We start from the raw sequence: 18,034 nt of genomic DNA, 5'->3' as shown, positions 1-18,034 counted from the left end.
AACGATTATCATGTCATGCAGTTTCTGAGAGTTGAGAATCTGGGAGCAGCTTAGCTGGGTGGTTCTGGCTCACAGTTTCTTGGAACATTGCCTCCAAAATATTGGGAGTGGGGCTGCTGTCATGTCAGGCCCGAATGGGCTAGAACAACTGCTTCCCAGCAATGTGCCCACCAGCAGGTCCTTACAATCCAGGGCTCTCCACAGGGAATCCTCACACCACGGGCCAGCTTCCACCAACGCAAGCCATCTGAGAGGAGGGGGAATGCCAGAGACAGATGCCACAGCCTTTATCACCTGGTCTTGGAAGTGACATCCCATCACTCCTAATTTCTCCAGTCCACACAGGCCACCCAGACTCAGCATGGGAGTGAGAGCTACACAAGGGGAAGAACACCAGGAGTGGGGAACACTGGGGGCCATATCCCAACCCATTCCAGCCAGGCCTCTGGCTTGATTTTTCTGGGACCCAAAGACCAGAAAATCATACTCCACTGCCCCAAGAGAGTCTTCCTCAAGAAAGTTCTTTGTCCATACAGGTATGGTGACTCTTTGCATGCACTGAAAAGTACACCACATTGCAGCCCACATGTGGGCTGGTTTCCAAGGTCAGCATGTAATATGGGGACATTCAGAATAAAAATGAGAACCCCTCCACAGGTCTCACACTAACATGCTGTCTGCCAATAAGCCTAGCATGGCCAGTTTTTCCCTAGTGTGGAAACAGATCTGGTTGAGCCTAGAGATGTTGAGATGAAGTTAGAGCTTAGGGTCATATGAAAACAGACAAACAAACAGCTCTTTAAAGACTAAAGTTGGACTCAGGGTGGCCAGATGCTCACAGTGAGAGGGGCACCAGTGGACAGCAGAGCTGCACCACTGATGCACAGACTTTCTAGGCACATTCCCTGGATAGAAACAGAGCAGGATTGGTCTCACTAAATGACTTTCTCTCTGGACAAATGCATATTGTTGGTTGCTGTATACTGTTGAGGTGAGCTTATGACAAGGCTTCCTGTGCTGTCTCGTCCACTTTTCCACTCTTATTAACTGGTTTGGAGTTCCTGATAACAGTGGGCTCTCCACAATGAAGGCATTGATGACAGCAACACTGCTGACCACATCAGCCTCCAGGGTAGCCGCCTGACCACTGACGAAAGAGGAGAGCTCTGTTCCTGCAGGCTCCAGGGAAAAGTCTCTGCTCTTCTTTACTGGGCGCTGGTGCTGCGTCTCAGAGGAGAAGGAGAAATCCATCTTTAGGCACCCAGGGAAATGGTGCCCCCACACATCAAAGTTGGGTGGGTGGGGGGGCAAGGGGTTAGGACTGGGCTTGGCTATTCTTCCAGAGTCCAGCATTTATAAGGACCAGAAAAAGGGCAAGGCTGCATGTGCACATCTGGGCACCTGCCAGCCCCATGTCAGTATAGGAGGGGCATTCCAGTATGCTCCAGCCTGTGAGGGTGCATGTGTTATGGAAGCCATGAGTGGGAATGCTTTCTGACTTCCTAGAGGGTGGGGGCAGGCACACAATTGACTGTGACTTTGCTGAAGAGGAATGGGCTTTCAGACAGTCTGGTGCTGCCAGAGGTAGGAGGAGTGTGGAAAACGTGAGCAGGGGAGAGAAGTGTGTCTGTGACAACAGCCCTCTCCTTGGGAAGCAATGCCAACCTCCCAAGTAAAGAGGGCAGGCAGCCTCCCAGTGTATGCTCCAGCATTTCCCTGTACTGCCTCTCCTTGGGAACAGCAGGCAATATAGTGTGGTCCTTTATTCCCTGCCTTTCCAAGATTCTGAGGAACCACTTGACTGAACCAACTGCATCTGTGACGCGGTATCAGCTGATACCCAGGCCTCCATCCCCAGGCTCTGAGCTGGAGGCCAAGGAGCACAGGCATTCACAGCCTAGCAATCTCACTCTCCTCCTGGACTCTGGCAGGTTAACAGCGAGACGGTCCCATCACTAGACTCCATGAACAAAGTGCTTCTTCTGTCCCACTCTGCCCCTCAGCCCTGACCCCTGGATGGCTGGGTTAGGGCTTGGCCTGTGGCCAGCACCCAGGAGCTGGAGTTTGGATTATGATGACGCTGTTCTACACTCACAAGTAATTTTGAGAAGGGCACGTCACTGACCTCTATCCCAGTTTCTAGGTTTGTTTCCCCCAAGAGTTGAAAATAATAGAGTTACTGTCTGTACAGTATGCTGACATTCTCAGCAGGAGGATGGTAAGAGAGGCATGTGAGCACAACTGCCTCTGTAACTGAGAGCCATCATCAAGGCACCCAGTGGTTAGGACCCCACCATGCAGGCTGGACTAGTCCAGGCTCTATGAGCCCAGGTCAATGCTGAATCAATGCTGAGCTAATGGGAAGGGAGAGAGAAGTATATTTTACCTGGGTTGAATTACACCATCCCGAGATGGCCAGTGACCAGCCTCGCCTACACTGGACAGGATGCTCTTTCAATGGATTAACTGTCATTTAGTTATTACCTTCTGGCCTCTATGCCAGGCTGCCGTATCAGAGAACCAAGTGGATGAAGGTTTCTGGCACTAGGCTACAGCAGATTGGTGACCAGTCCTGTGTATCTGACTGGGACTTTCAGCTGGGCTTTGTAACCTGGGAGCAGCCTTATTAGACCAGTTGTTGGTGACCAAGGACCTCCCCTGCCTTCCCAGGTGAGACTGGGGCACATGATGGAGAGTGTCTGAGTAGCCGTGTGGCACAAGCCCCTCTCAACCTCTTGCTCTGCTTCCTGGTCTGTCTTCACACTCTGGTCCCTCTTCTGCCCATTTGCCCCCACAGATCCTCCTGATTCTTCCCTCCCCAGCCTCATCACTGGGCAGAGGGCTACCATGTTTGCAACAAGGTGGACAGCACGTGATCCAGCCACAGGATCTTGAACCATTTTTTCTGAAAGGAAATCTTGAACCATTTGATAGGATGGTGATGGGTTTCAAGGAAATCTGGGATTAAGAACAAATGCTAAAAGACTTGTCTTTCTCATAGATACTAAAAAGATGGTCCAGTTGTGGAGCCACGTGCAGAGATACCCTAACCCCTCATTTCCAGCCTTGGGCAATAGGAGGGCTCTGTTGGTGCCCTGGAGGAGCCCCCAGAGCATCTGTTCTGTCAGGGAGCCCCAGATCAGGGCATCCCTGGAAGTTAACAGAGCAGTGGGTGGCGTGGAGCCAATTGGCATGGGATGAACTTAAGCCTGGTTAGGAACAGGACAAGGAAGACAGTGGGGAGAAGACAGCCTGTCCTGATGTTCCTCTTGTGGCCCATGTGTCTATGAAGGAGCCATATCCTTGGTGGAGGAGATGTCAGAATCTTCACAGTGCTTCCTAAATAGTCTAGAAGAGCTCTCTTTCAAACCTATGACTCCCAGAGTTTACCCAACTGCAGCAGCCAGCCAGCAGTCCAGGTAACCCACTCGAGCATCTCTGCTGCCCCACATCTCAGGAAGGCCACTGGAGGGGTTTCAAGAGGTGTCTGTGCTTTTCAAAAGGAAGCTGTGTTCAGGTGGAAAAAACTAAAAATCTCCCCAGGCTAGTGGCTAGGGAGGTTGTCCCAGCTGTCCTTACAGGGCCATCACAAGAAAATCACCCCTAAAGCCAACGGCCAGATCCTCTGGGCCAGTTCTGAGTCCTTCCTCTTACCCCGGGGCTAACTGCCTGGTCAAGCTAGAAGTCTGCATGCTAGGGTTTGTGATTCCAAGTATTTTGAGGGTGGCAGATTTAAACAGCCATAGTTCTAATGCCCACCTGCACCCTGTGGCCTTCAGAGAGGATGGATTTGCCTGGAAGCATTAGGAGCAGGAAGCCATCAAATCCTGGGGAAGGGAGAAGTGTGGGGGAGAAAGTGGCCCTGTGCAGGGTGCAGAGTCAGCTGGGTAGTTCTCTGCTTCTGTCTGCCAGGGCACCTCTCACTTTCTAGGTGGACACCAGGTGCTCATCAGAACAGTTAGAAATAGGTCTCCTGAGCCCCACAGGCCTCCCAAGAACCATCTTCAAACTGCATTTGTTTTTCGAAGTGTAATCCTTTCCGCAAGTCATTCTAGAAGGCGGTGTGATTGAAGCTCTGTGTTGGGGAAGAGGCAAGTGGCTTATTACACCAGATATGGAACTCGGCGGGAAGGCAGCAGGGCAGGAGTGAGGCAGGCTGGCACATGCGTGGGGTATTTATAGCAGAGCGAGTGTGGTTTAGTCTGGTTTGGTTTGGCAGACGATTACTAAACAGAGTCGTGGAACAGGTTCTTAAGAAAGCTTTGGCCTTCCCTGTGTAGGAACACCCACCTGCCTGCCATGGCAAGGGAGAGGTTCCTTGTGCCTCCTGGGGCCAAAGTTGTCACCAGGATGGTGGCGACCGGATCCCACCTAATGCTGTCCAGGGCCCTAAACACCCTGAATGTCTTCTCAAAGAGTCATCAAGGAAGAGTTTGAATATAATTTGTAGAACAAGTTTATAACATGTAATACTTTTACAACCCAGACCTAGTCACTGTCCACCCAACAATAGTCATTTATGTATTGTATGGCTCCGCTCCTAGGGGGCAGGGACAATGGGTATGCAGATTAGTAGCCCCCCTAACCCAGCCCAGCCCAGTGCACAAAGAGGGTGCCCACAAAACAAGACTGGTCATTGTGGAAATTACATGTGAAATTGTGCCTTGCTGGCCATGAGCTGATATTAGGTAACAGGCCAAAATTGAAGCTTTGGAGGTAGACCAGAGAGATTGGGACAGGTCCTAAAAGAGGCCGGCAGTGAGAGCTCTGAGTCACCAAGGGGCAGGAGCGGATGTCAGCCAAAGCAGCAAGACTCATCTCTGCTTGGTTCTTCCATCCCCCTGAAGCTGGGAGCATGGTCATTTATGTGAACATTAGCCATTTATGGTACGATACTCATATCCACGGGTGCTTGTATGTAGTTGTTCTATAATCCCTCAGACTCTGCTTCACTATGTGGGCTAGAGCTGGAGTTTGGCAATTTTTTTTTAATCCCCGTGAAATGCACATAAATTTTATGTATAATCACAGGAAATCTTTTTTTCTAACTTAAAAATGTTTATGGCTCTAAGTATGCATACTACAAGCAATAATGCTTTTGTACAACAAATGGCCCATTACATTGGTATGACCTTTTTACAATAGGAAATACCTTATGATTTTTTTCTTCCCTCTCACTCCCCCTAGAATAGGAAATGCTTTAAATTAATACTTTTTTAAAAAAAGATTTATTTATTTGAGAGAGAGAGGGAGAGAGAAAGAACAAGTGGAAGGACTAGAGGGAGAGAGAGAAAGAAAAGCAGACTCCCTGTGGGGCAGAGAGCCTGATGAGGAACTCGATTCCAGGGCCCCAAGATCATGACCTGAGCTGAAGACAGACACTTAACCGACTGAGCCACCAAGGCACCCCTAAATTAATATTTTTTAGCATGAATAAATGTTTAGAAGAATGCATCTCTCTTTTTTGGGTCTTTTTTTGTTTTTTGCTTTTTGTTTTAACATTTTGACTGAAGTATAATAGGTATGGAAAACCCTGCGCATATCTAATGTATACAAGTTGTTGGGCTTGAAGTGAGATGCACAACTGTCAAACGAAAGATAAGGGATGGTGAGGAAGGGAAATTACTCACCTCCCACTGTGTTGGCAGAGGCCCTGCAGGCCCAGAGCAGGGCTGTGGGCTCCCAGGCTGTGAAATGCTTCCATGACCTCCTGCAGCGAGGGGCACCACCAATACTTGTCTCCATCTGTCAGGCCAAGGGAGGGCAGAGGGTTAAGGAGGGCAAAGGAGACAGGCTCACTATTCCCACAGGAGGGAATACCCCTGTGCGTGACAACCCCTGGCCTAAGGGGTTTAGTTTCTACATTTTCTGGCACCACAAGTGTTTTCTGGAGGAATCAAGCAACCAGTTGTTTTTGAGACATCCGCTGGAGCTTTGTGAACCTGATGGTTCATTATCCTGTCTTCAAGCTGGCCGCCTTGCACTGCAAGGGCCCAGGGATGATGACACCCTGATTGGTTCCATCAGGCAGCAGTCGGGGCACTGGGCTGCCCAGAGCTAAGCCAGATGAAGAGACTTCATCCAGAGGCCTCCAAAACTGCAAGATGCAGAAGATGCACAATGCAGCAGCCCTGGGCCCTTTACCACTACCAGCTGAGGCCAGCTCGAAGCCTACTGCTGACTCGACGATGCTGCCTTTGCGGCAACATCTGGGTGTTCCCAGGTCCACCATTCCAGCCCAGGGCACTCCCTGCAGCCTGGGACACATCTTCACAGCCAGCTTGAGTTCAAAATTCCATGGTCTCTTGACTAGTTTGACAAAACCCGAATGGTAATCTGACCTCACCAACAAGGAGGAAAAACCCTATGTACTCGGGGCTTTTCTTCTATCGGACTACTTAAGGACATTTTCAGACCAGGAAACTAGAAAAACAAAAAACAATGTGGAGGATCATTTTTCCCAGAGATGGATGCAACCGTCTCCCTCCCACTTGCTCTTCTGTGTTGTGACCTCTCCACACCCCACCAAGAGGTGGGGTCCATGCCTCCACATTGTCATTCTTCTATGTCATCTTATTGATTGATTTACTCAATTCTTGTCCCCATCTCCCCATTAGAATGTAAATTCCACGAGGGCAGGGCTGCTCTGCACACCCAGTGCCTGGAGGAGCGGCTGGTATGTGGGGGGAAGCAGAATGAATGAATGACTGGAGAGAGCCCTAAACAAACCTGATCAAGTAGTACCGGAGTAAGAGGGAAACTGAAGGCCAGCCATAAAATAATCTGGCAGTGTCAGGAACTGCTGACAATGCTGAATTTGACAGATGCGTCAGGATCAAGAACTTGGAAACTAGGCTAGCAGTGCATTAGTAGCACATGCTTGAACCCTTTACCATTCTGGGGGTGAAAGTTTCCTCTGAAAGGCGCACCTCAGTGGATCCCTCCATGGGCTGGAACCATGCTAGGTGCCCAAGATAAAAAGGTGGCCTGCTGGAGACCTTGACCTCAGGGAGCTCACACTCTAGGAGGGAGGGGGGAGCCAGGCAAATAAAAAAAATACAGGAGAGTGAATTCAAAACCAAAGCAGGTGAAAGGTACAGAGTCTGCTCAAAGGAGAAATTCACTTGGGGCCAGGGAAGGGCAGAGGAGGGGGGCTGAGGAATAGGGCATGGTTAACGGGAAAGAAAGCATGTACCCAGCAAAGGCACAGAAATGACAAATGCAGAGAAGCTCGAGAGAGCATGGACTGTTCAGCTACTCAAGGCAAGAAACACAGCATCCTAAACTCCTTGGAAGTTCTGGCAACAGTCTTGCATGGCTGCAGAGCCACCAACTGGGGTAACGGCCAGCAGAGGGTCTCTGCACCCTGTCCAAGGACATCGCCTCTGTTGGCATCAGGTGTCTCTCTTTAGAAACGTATATGGGTCGAGGCTCACCCAACAAGTAATTAGACTCTTGGAGGAGGAAAACCTTTCTTGTTTGTTATTTTTCCTCTCAGGCAACTTAACAAGTGAAAGTAATGATACCCCTTGCCCGCTTCACAAACCAGCTGAGAAGAATGAAGTCTACAAAACACAATGAGATTCCACTAAAGAGGGAGAGCTGTTTACCAGGGCCTTTGGGGGACTGTGCACGTAGGTGCACGCATGTGTGGGCGGGCCAATGAACTTTCCAGGGAGGGAGAATGCCTGTGCAAAGAGAATCAGCCTAGGGTGAGGTGAGGCTCTGGAGGCCCAGCTGGGTGAGGACAGCCTGCCAGGAGTCTTAGGACCCCAAAAGGTGCTGTGCACGGCCACCTTCACGCTTCCTCTCTTCAGCCTGTGCAGTGCATCAGCTGCTTTAAAAGCCCCTTGGGGACAGCAGTGCAGGTGCCACCAGCTCCAAAACTGGAGCCTGGCACCGTCCTCCCTCCTTGCCCCCACCTAGCACTTACTCCACACCACAGCTTGACCCAGGCCAATGTGGCAGGAGAAGTTTCCGAGCGAGGCGCCTGGGATGCCTTGGGATAAATCAGGCCCAATCAACAGCGCTGGAAATTGGTTAAGTGACTACAGGTGCGGGAGAGCCCATAATTAACACTGCCTATAACTAGGCCATGCGCTCAGCTCTTCCTGAGCACTGTTTGTCCCAAATGGGGGTTTTCCGGAGAGCTGACACAGAACAAAACTCAGACTTGAGGCTGCCAGCTCCAACTCCCTAACTCCACTTTTCCACACCCACACCTCAGTCGTTTGAGGTGATTCCCCAGGGGAGCATCGGGGGCCCTGTGCCTTTTTAAATGCCAGTGCTAACAGCCCTGAGCTCCTGGGCTCTGTTTAGAGGCTGAGAATCTGAAAGTGTCCCTTTGGGTGGTTCTCCCGGGATGGAACTGATGCTTTGGGGGAAGTAGGGGAGGAAAAGCATTGGGCCTAAAATAAAAGTGACTTTTCCATCTGTGCCTCAGAAGAAGCGTTACTTCACGTAACACCACCGCCTCCGCTCTCCTGGCACCACTTTCAGGGAATGGGAAAACCACACACATCCCAAGAACCTCCTCGGCTCGACTTGCTGGCCTCAGCAGCTCCCCTCCGTAGGCCTTTGTCATCTGTTCTCGCCCACCGGGTTCCATCCTGGGCCTTAGCAGTTAGATGACACGGCACAGGGTCCACAAGACTCTGGTCTGTTTCTCTCCCTTCCCAGCCTCTGCCCCGAATCTAGTTGTTAATGAATGTTCTGGGGTGGCTGCCCTTGGGGGCCAACCATCTGCATGGGTCCTGATTCTTGACACCACCTTAGAGATGCCACAGTTCTCTAGGAGAAGGTGTCCCATCAGCCTTAATGGGGGGATGCTGGTTCCTAAAGAAAAGCAAGCAACCATCCCATCAGACTGAGCCCAGATCCCAATTGGAGCGTGGGACTCACGACATAACTTAGGGGAGGTTTACAATCTGTTAAGGAACAAAATCCAACCAAGTAAATTTAAGGATCAAATGGGCTTTATTAAGCGATTCATCAATCAGGCAGCCCCCTCATCTGGCAGGCAGAGAGGGAGCTTCAAGGAGTTGTACAAAATGGAAGATTTTTATAGGAAGGAGGGTGGGGCAAGGAAGTTATTAGCAAAAGAAAAGGACTGTCCCCTGCAAGGTCACTTTCCCTTAGGGGGAAGGACAGGGGGCTTATTATACAGATAGATTACCTTGTTGGTGCCTATCAGAAAATTCCTGTCAGATTTAGATTTCTGGGGGAGGTTGAAACCGTGCTTAGGTTAGGTATTAAGCCCCAGTTTGGTGACTCGGCCTAAGTGACACCATTTTGGGCATGTGGTTTTCTTTTCAACAAATCTTAAATTTTTTAAAAAAGATTTATTTGAGAGAAAAACTGAGAGTGAGGGCACAGGCAGGGGGGTGGGGGGAGAGAGGGAGAGAATATCCAAGCAGACTCCCCCCTAAGCGTGGAGCCAGATGGGGCTCCATCCCCTGAGCCATGAGATCAGGACCAAGGGGCAGACGCTTAACTGCTTAAACGACTGAGTCACCCAGACGCCCCTTTTTACCATTTCTCATCCTCCCAATTTTGATGACTTAACTGTTCCCTCTGCACTCCTGTATTTACTTACTTAAAGATTTTATTTACTTGAGAGAGCGCGCGCGCGAGCACGCCGCCACGAGAAAGAGGCAGGGAGAGGGAGAGGTTCAGAAGCAGACACCCTGCTGAGTGGGGCTTCATCCCAGGACCCTGGGATCTGACTGAGCCAAAGGCAGATGCTTAACTGACTGAGCCACCCAGGCGCCTCTGCACTTTTGTATTTAAATTTACACTCATCTCAATATCACTGGCTTTAGTCAATCAGCTTTAGCCAGTTATTTAAACTTTTTATTTGCTCAGTAAACAGTAACTGGACACCAAGCATTGTTGTAACACTGGGGGCCCAGCAGTGAACAAAAGAGACAAAGTCCTGGTCTCACGGAGCTGATGGTTTAGCAGGGAAACAGACCAAACATGTGAAAAACAAACACACAAGGTGAAGCCAGGTGGTACAGACAGTGGGGAAGAAAGGTGGTCAGGGTGGTGCAGGGAACAGCTACGCACAGGAGAAGCCCCATGAGCACTCTGAGGCCAGGCTGCCATTCCTCACTGTGTGAGGTCCAGCCATGCGCCTGAGGTGCTGGGGGGTGCAAGGCCTGGAGGCCTGAGGATAACTACAGAAAGAGGGAGGGGGGCCCACCTGAGACAGGGACACCGGGGGGACTCCAAGGAGACTGCTTTTGGCTCCTCTTCCTGTTTCTTGCTAGGACCTGCAGCCCCACCTCAAACACACCTTCTAGTACAAATAACATGTGTCCTAATTGTAAAGGCCAAGGGGTTCACAATTTCTTTGGAGTTTCCTGGCCCAGTAGATAACACGGAAGCAGTGACTGGGTGGGGTTGTTGGGAACATGTTCCAGACCCCTGACGTTAGGCATCTTGATGCCAAGACCCTGGCCCTTGGATAGAAGTGACTCTGTCAGAAGTGGAGGACACCTGGATGCTTGTCCTTGTTCTGACTGGTTCCTGGGTGCCTGAGAGTACTTGTGTACCACCCTCAGCAAAAACTCTAGACCCTGAGCAAAGGAGAGGCTCACCCCAGACCCTTTCCTTTCTGGGTCCCCCGCACACTCTGCAATCCTCTCTCATTACACTATTCGATAAACTCCGTTCTCACTTCTTCCTGGCTCACTTTGGTTTCTATCCTACGAGAAGCCAACAACCCTCTTGGGCTGGTCCTGTCGAACCCTCTCTGGGTCCTCGGACCCGGCCTGCCCATGCCACACCCATCCTGCAGACAGGGCAAGGAAGCAACTGGTCTGAGGCGGATGGAGTCATGTCATCAGAGAGATCTTTGGATGTGGTAAAAACACAAAATTCCATTAAATCCATATTTTAAAAACATGCATATCTCACTGTCCCAACTATAGCGTGAGCCCAGGAAGGAGGCTGGCCTTCTCCCGACCCTGATGCGGCCTCTCACCACGGACAACTGCATGCCCAGGACCTGGATAAGCTCTGACCCACTCACTCTTCTTGCCTCTCACCCCCACCGGTTCCTTCTCCAGACCGCTCTACCCACATCCTTTCCAGTCTTCTTTAGTTGCTTCTCGGCCATGCAACACACCCCACTGACCCCTTCACTTTCCCTTTCCACCTGCTCATCCTGAGCTAAGGCCCTTCTTCTGGCACTCCTACAACACCCTGCCTGCCTTGCTGTCATCCAGCCTACATCCGCCACATACTCCCACACACATACACACCCCTATATCCACCCATCACACACATACACCATCCCACACACATACACCCTACACCCACCCACCACACACACTCTCACGCACACATGAACCCCTATATCCACCCACCATACACACACACATTGTCACACACATATGGACCCCTATATCCACCCACTACACATACATGCACCCCTATATCTATCCCACCCACCACACACACAGCCTCATACACAACATTTACACCCACCTATCACATAGTCACACACACATGCATCCCTATATCCACCCACCACACACATGCATATACACCCTATACCCACCCACCACACACCCCCCCCCACATACATATGCACCCCCATGTTCACCCACCACACACACACATGCACTCCTGTATCTACTCACTACACACACACACACACACACACACATACACGCACTCCTGTATTTACTCACCACACACACATTTACCCTATACCCAACCACCACATACACACCCTCACACAAACATATGCACCCCATATCCACCCACCACACACACATCTCCCTATATCCACCTATTACACACTCATACACACATACAAACCCACAAAATGCACCCACCACCACACACATACACACCTATACATGCACACCATATACTACACACACACACACTAGCCATCCACACACTTCTGCAACCATACCTATACCACACCCACACTATACACATTCCATCCATCTGTACACACATCACACATACCACAGACACAGAAACCACTCATCCAACACAAATATACCCACATACCACAACCCATACACTGCATATATCATGATGCACACAACACTCATCCATACACATCCATACACACATATCACACACACATATCCCACCCATACTTACAACACACACACCACACACACACACAGCACCCATCCACATATACCACCCACCTAGAAACTTCCCCTCCCCCAACCCAGAGTCTCTGCCAGTCCCTGGTCCTTTTATTCATGAGAGTGAGAGTGTGTACAGGGTAGGTGGTGCCGTCCCCAGGCCACCTCTCCTCTCTCCTGCCCTCTGTAACTCACACCACTGCCTGGTGTCACCTAACACCGTTGAGCATTCCTAGCCCCCAGTGTGTAGGACATACTTGCATTGTGCAAAACCACTGAACTACCATAGCTGCTAGAACTAGGTTCTGCTACAAATAACAAAAAGACCAAAACAAAACAAAAAACCTACCTGGGCTTAAATAAGCTATAATTTTATTTCGCTCTGACAAAAAAGTCTGGAAGCAGGTGGGCCACACTGGTGCAGGGACCTGACTGATCTGTAGGATCTTAGGTACCCGTCTTCTACTCTGCCATTCTCGCCATTCTCTCCTTTTCAAGATCACCCCATGGTCCAGGATGGCTGCCAGAGGCCCAGCTGTCACGTCTCAACTCTAGGCAACCACTTCCTCACTTTCCTACCTCAAGATGCACGATTGAGTTATTTTTACTGATGCAAGGCCCCCTCAGTATGACTCAGGAAGGTAGTAAGTAGCAAACTACCCTCTCACCTTTAAAAAGCAAGAATATGAGACTGATTTAGACTCAACCAAGAGCTTCCCAGTAACATCCCTGAATGCATGGCCCACCAGGTTTTCTTTCACTTTGGATTTCTGAACCTGAGATTCCTGGAATATTCCTGATCTCTAGAATAAAATGAAACAGAAGATACCAAATACCGATGGGGATGTGGAGCAATGGGAACTCTCATTCATTGCTGGTGGAAATGCAACACAGCCCTTTTGGAAGACAATCTGGTGGTTTGTTACAAAACTAAATATACTCTAACCATACAATCCAGCAATTGTGCTCCTTGGTATTAACCCAAATTAACTGAAAATGTATGCCCACACAAAAAGCTGCACATGAATGTTTACAGCAGCTTTACTCATAATTATCAAAAACTGGAAGCTACAATATGTCCTTCAGGAGGTGAATGGTCAAACAAGCTGTGGTACATCTAGACAATGGAATATTAAATAGAGTGACAAAAAGAAAAAACTACGAAGCCATAAAAAGATGTGGAGAAACCTCCAATACATATTGCTAAGTGAAAGGAGCCAGTCTGAAAAGGCTACATACTGTATAATTCCAACCATATTACATCCTGGAAAAGGCAAACTCTAGAGACCATAAAAAGATCAGGGGTTACCAGGGGTTTGGCTGGAGAGGAGCTGGAGAGGAGGTGGAAAGAACAGGGGGAGCACAGAGGATATTCAGAGCAGCGAAACTATTCTGTATGATACGGCAATGATGAACACGTCCTACATTTACCAGAACCCACAGAACGTACAACACACAGAACGAACCCTATTTTTAAAAGATTTATTTACTTATTTGAGAGAGAGAAGGAGAGGGAGAGGGAGAGAGAATTCTCAAGCAGACTCCCTGCTGAGTGTGCAGCCCAACTCAGGGCTCCATCCCAGGAATCCAAGATCATGACCTGAACAAAAATCAGGAGTCAGACGCTCAACTGACTGAGCCACCCAGGTGCTCCTAAGTGAACCCTAATTTAAATAATAGTCTTCAGTTTATGATAATGTATCAATAGTGCCTCATCAATCCTAACAAATACACCATACAAATGCAAGATGTAGAAAAAACTAGTGTGTGTGTGTGTGTGTGGGGGGGTGGTGACAGGTGTGGGGAATAATATGGGAACTGCTTTCTGATCAAATATTCTATAAGCCTAAAACTGTTCCAAAACAACAAACAGGGGTGTCTGAGTGGCCCAGTTGGTTAAGTGTCTGCCTTTAGCTCAGGTCATGATCCCAGTATGATGGGATCAAAACCTGAGTTGGGGAGGATCCCTGGGTGGTTCAGCGGTTTAGCCCCTGCCTTTGGCTCAGGGCGCGATCCTGGAGTCCCGGGATTGATTCCCGCGTTGGGCTCCTGGCATGGAGCCTGCTTCCCCCTCTGCATGTGTCTCTGCCTCTCTCTCTCTCCTCTCTGTGTATTCTCATGAATAAGTAAAATATTAAAAAAAAAAAAAAAAACCCTAGTTGGACTCCTGACTTAGCAGGGAGTCTGCTTCTCTCTCTCCCTCTGCCCCTCCACCCTGCTTGTGCTCTCTCTCTCTAATAAATAAGATCTTTTTAAAAAAACCAAAAGCAATAACTGGGGGTGCCTGGGGGTGCTGGGTGGCACAGCTGGTACAGTGTCTGCTCAGCTCTGATCTCTGGCTTGTGGGACTAAGCCCAGAGTCTGGCTCTATGCTCAGTGCTGAGTCTGCTTGGGATTCTGTATCCCTCTCCTTCTGCCCCTCCCATTCGTGTTCTCTTTAAACAACAACAACTACAGAAACCAAGAACTTTCTTTAAGAAAAAGAAATAACCAGGGGGAAAAAAGTCTCCCTTCACACATAGCACCATGGGCAGCACATCCCCACAGTCTAAGGGATTTGGTGTTTGCTCTATTTTGGATCAAGGCCCCAGCTGAGACCCAAATGCAGGGGTTCTCAGACTTGTCTGCACGTTCTGGAATCTCTTAGGGAGCAGCTCCAGAAGTTACTGCCAACTGTTTCCCCTCCAGACCCCACCCCACCGTGACTGTGGTTTAATAAGCCTAGTTTGCGGCTCTAGAATTAAAAAAAAAAAAACAAAAACAAGTGATTCTAAAATGCAGCCACATTAGTAAACTACTGAGCTAATGAAAGCCATGGCCCTTGCTCCAGAACAGCAGAGACCCACCCTCACATGCTCTGGCAGATGACTGGGGTGGGATGGGTGTAGGGAGGAATCCACAGAAGGCAGCCCCTGAAAACTGGTGGCTAGAGGCTGAGTACTAGGAGAGCCACCAAGATTTTTGACTGGGATCTAAAAGATAAACGTTAAAGTGTGCTTATCATGTTATGGCAAAAGGTTTATGTATTTGGCCAAAGTCCTCATAATTTGGCACTTTCTCAGCCTGGCTGCACATCAGAATCACCCAAGAGCTTTAAGAGTCCCTACCAGGCACTGTCCTAAGGGTGTTAGAGGAGCTGCCTCAGAAGCAGCCACGGAGCATCACCACACAACCCTGGCCATACAGGTGGTCGGACAGAGAGGCAGGTCAGGAGACAAATGCTCCAGAAGGCAGGGACATGAGGGAGATGCCGGCTGGGGTAATGCACACATGCCTGTCCCCACAGGGCCACTAGATCCAGCATTCTGACCTTGGAGGACCAGATAGCACGTCTAGAGTCTGGCACCTGCGCCCACAGTTCCATAGTCAACTGACTGCATAGAATCCAAGGGGCTGGTGGGAAAAGATGCTGCTGTCTTGCTGTGGGCAAAGCACACATTCTCCAACACTCAGCCATACACTCAACAAATACCACCAGAGTCCTACTGTGTACTGGCTCCTGTAGCTGCCAGGAACTCAAGAGAACTTAGAATAAAGACAAGTGAAGCCATAGCCTCTGCAGTCTGGAGCTCACAGTGAAATGGGAAAGATGAGTGAAAGAATCCACACGTCAACTATGACCAGAGCCATGAAGAATGGAAAGGAAGTGGGAGCAGAGGACGGGGCTGGGCAGGGGCAGGGCAGATCTCCCTGGACAAGGCAATGCCAGAGGGGATCAGTAATCCAGGGGGAGAGATGGAGTTAGGGAGACAACAGCCAGGGAGCTGCTGAGAGGAGGGAAGGCACCACCCAGGGAGGAGAAACCTGTACTCCCAAAGACCCCTGCCACAGGAGGGGGGATGAGCAGAACAGGCTGTGAGGCTGGAGCACAGACAGCAAGACAGAGAAGATGAAGTGAGATGGAACCAGGGTCTAGCCCACTATACGGGAAACTATGGGTCATCAGGTGAAGCTGGGGCTTTCCAGCCCTCTGATTATCTGTGAAAAGGGAAAATAATAGTATCTACTTGGAGGATTTTGCTATGGTGACTAAATGAGATAGGCAAGGCCCAGGGCTCAGTGCCTGGCACATGCTCTCTAGAAATATGAGCTATTATTTTCAAGGAAACGACTTTTATTATCACAACAAACAATAATATGTTTTTAAAATGAGGATCAATTCTGAACTTGAATTACTGTTATTGTTGCGTTCCAACTGGAGACTTCGAAGGGGTAGGCCCAGCAAATGACAGCTCTGAGGGGGCTGGGGGATGGGATCTCCAGGGTGGTCCTCATGGTGTTGGCCTGCTCATTTGGGTCTGTACCGTGTTCTCACAGCACCAGTATGGGGATTAAGAGTGCAGCTGGATCCTAGCTTATCTCCTTGGCCCAGGGACAGGGGCACCTGCCCTGTGAAGTTAGGAGGAGTGAAGGTCGCCCCATGTGAACAGAAGGCTGGGCCCTGGGCCCTGCACAGAAGTACTCCTTGCATATGGATGGCTGCTGCCGCTACCATGGGATCCAAGGCTGTGTGGAGCCACCGCTCTAGGAGGCTGCCGGAGGAGGCTCCAGATAGGTTGCTCCTACCACCCCAGCAGGAGACTGTCCCAAGCACCATGAGAGGCAGATCAGGGGAAGTGAGGACAACTCCTAATAAAACAGCAAAGGGCAGAAAATGTCAAATGAATATATAGACTAAGGGATTTTTGACTGCTTAAAAACCATTTGAAAAGGATGCCTGGGTGGCTCGGTTGGTTAAGTATCTGCCTCTGGTTAGGCCATGATCCCAGGGTCCCCGGACTGGATTGAGCCCCATATCAGGCTCCCTGCTCAGCAGGGAGTCTGCTTCTGCATCTCCTTCTCCTCCTCTCCCCACTTATTCTCTCTTTCTCTCACTCACTCACTCTCTCTCAAATAAATAAATAAAATCTTAAAAAAAAAAATCTGAGAAAACAAAAAGAAAAACAAAAACCCATCATCTGAGAATAGAGTATGACAGAAATGGCCAAAATAGAATTAGAGAAATGAAGAAGAGGGAGCGGAATTCTTGTACCGCTTAGATCCTTTGGTTTATCTAATGATCTCTGAGTTGTAAAGAAATATGTTTTTGCTTTGATAAAAGCAATCATATTTTGAGTGTGCATTATATACCCGGTGCTTCACCTGTGTTATTACTGCCAACTCTAACAGTCCTGGGTGCTCAGTGCTGGCCGCTTGCACGAAGACTTTGCCAATCTGATTGCCAGGCTCTATCTATGTCCTGATGCTGCTCCATGCTGCTCTCGGGTCCTTCCCAAGGGAGTGACCGCCAGACATCCTGTCTCCACTCCATCCACACCAACCTATGCTCTGTCACTTGTCATGTATTCCCATGTTACCACAGTATGTCAAAATTCCCATAAGGCATCAGCCTACAGCTCCAACTAAAGAATGCTTTTGTTGCTCTCCAAAGCTTTTTTGATGGTGTATATCCATCATTAAAAATTTTTAAATTTATACCTCTAACAAATATACATTTATAAGCTCTACAAATGTGCCTTGATGCTAATATGCCATTATCCGTATAACATGTTAAAGAGTAAATTTTAAAAAGATGAGCTATGGGCACCTGGTTGGCTCAATCAATGGAATGTGCTACTCTTGATCTCATAGCCCCATGTTGGGTGTGGAGATTACTTAAAAATAAAATTAAAAAAAAAATAGAGCTACTTTTGACACACCAAAAAAAAAAAAAAAAAAAAGATAAGCTATTATGACGTTAAGTTTCCCCCTTAAAAGACTGGGGGGAAATAGTGAGCAGATCAACCCCAAACAAGTAGAATTTATTTATTTATTTATTTTTAAAGACTTGATTTATTTATTCATGAGAGGGACGCACAGAGAGAGGCAGAGATATAGGCAAAGGGAGGAGAAGCAGGCTCCATAGAAGGAGCCGACTC

The 18,034-nt window shown here is 49.0% G+C and overlaps 1 protein-coding gene across 1 annotated transcript in view; it reads right to left on the bottom strand.

The window, feature by feature from the left end:
• The window catches only part of LOC121491749 (protein FAM178B-like), a 65,295-nt gene that overhangs the window by 14,849 nt on the left and 32,412 nt on the right, over positions 1-18,034 (bottom strand). Inside the window, 1 exon segment of the mRNA XM_041756939.1 lies at positions 5,631-5,745. Within this exon segment, the coding sequence (XP_041612873.1) occupies positions 5,631-5,745 (115 nt within the window).

This window comes from Vulpes lagopus, chromosome 5 (assembly GCF_018345385.1).
Source record: "Vulpes lagopus strain Blue_001 chromosome 5, ASM1834538v1, whole genome shotgun sequence".
Classification (NCBI taxonomy): domain Eukaryota; kingdom Metazoa; phylum Chordata; class Mammalia; order Carnivora; family Canidae; genus Vulpes; species Vulpes lagopus.
This window is presented reverse-complemented; position numbering and strand designations above follow the sequence as displayed.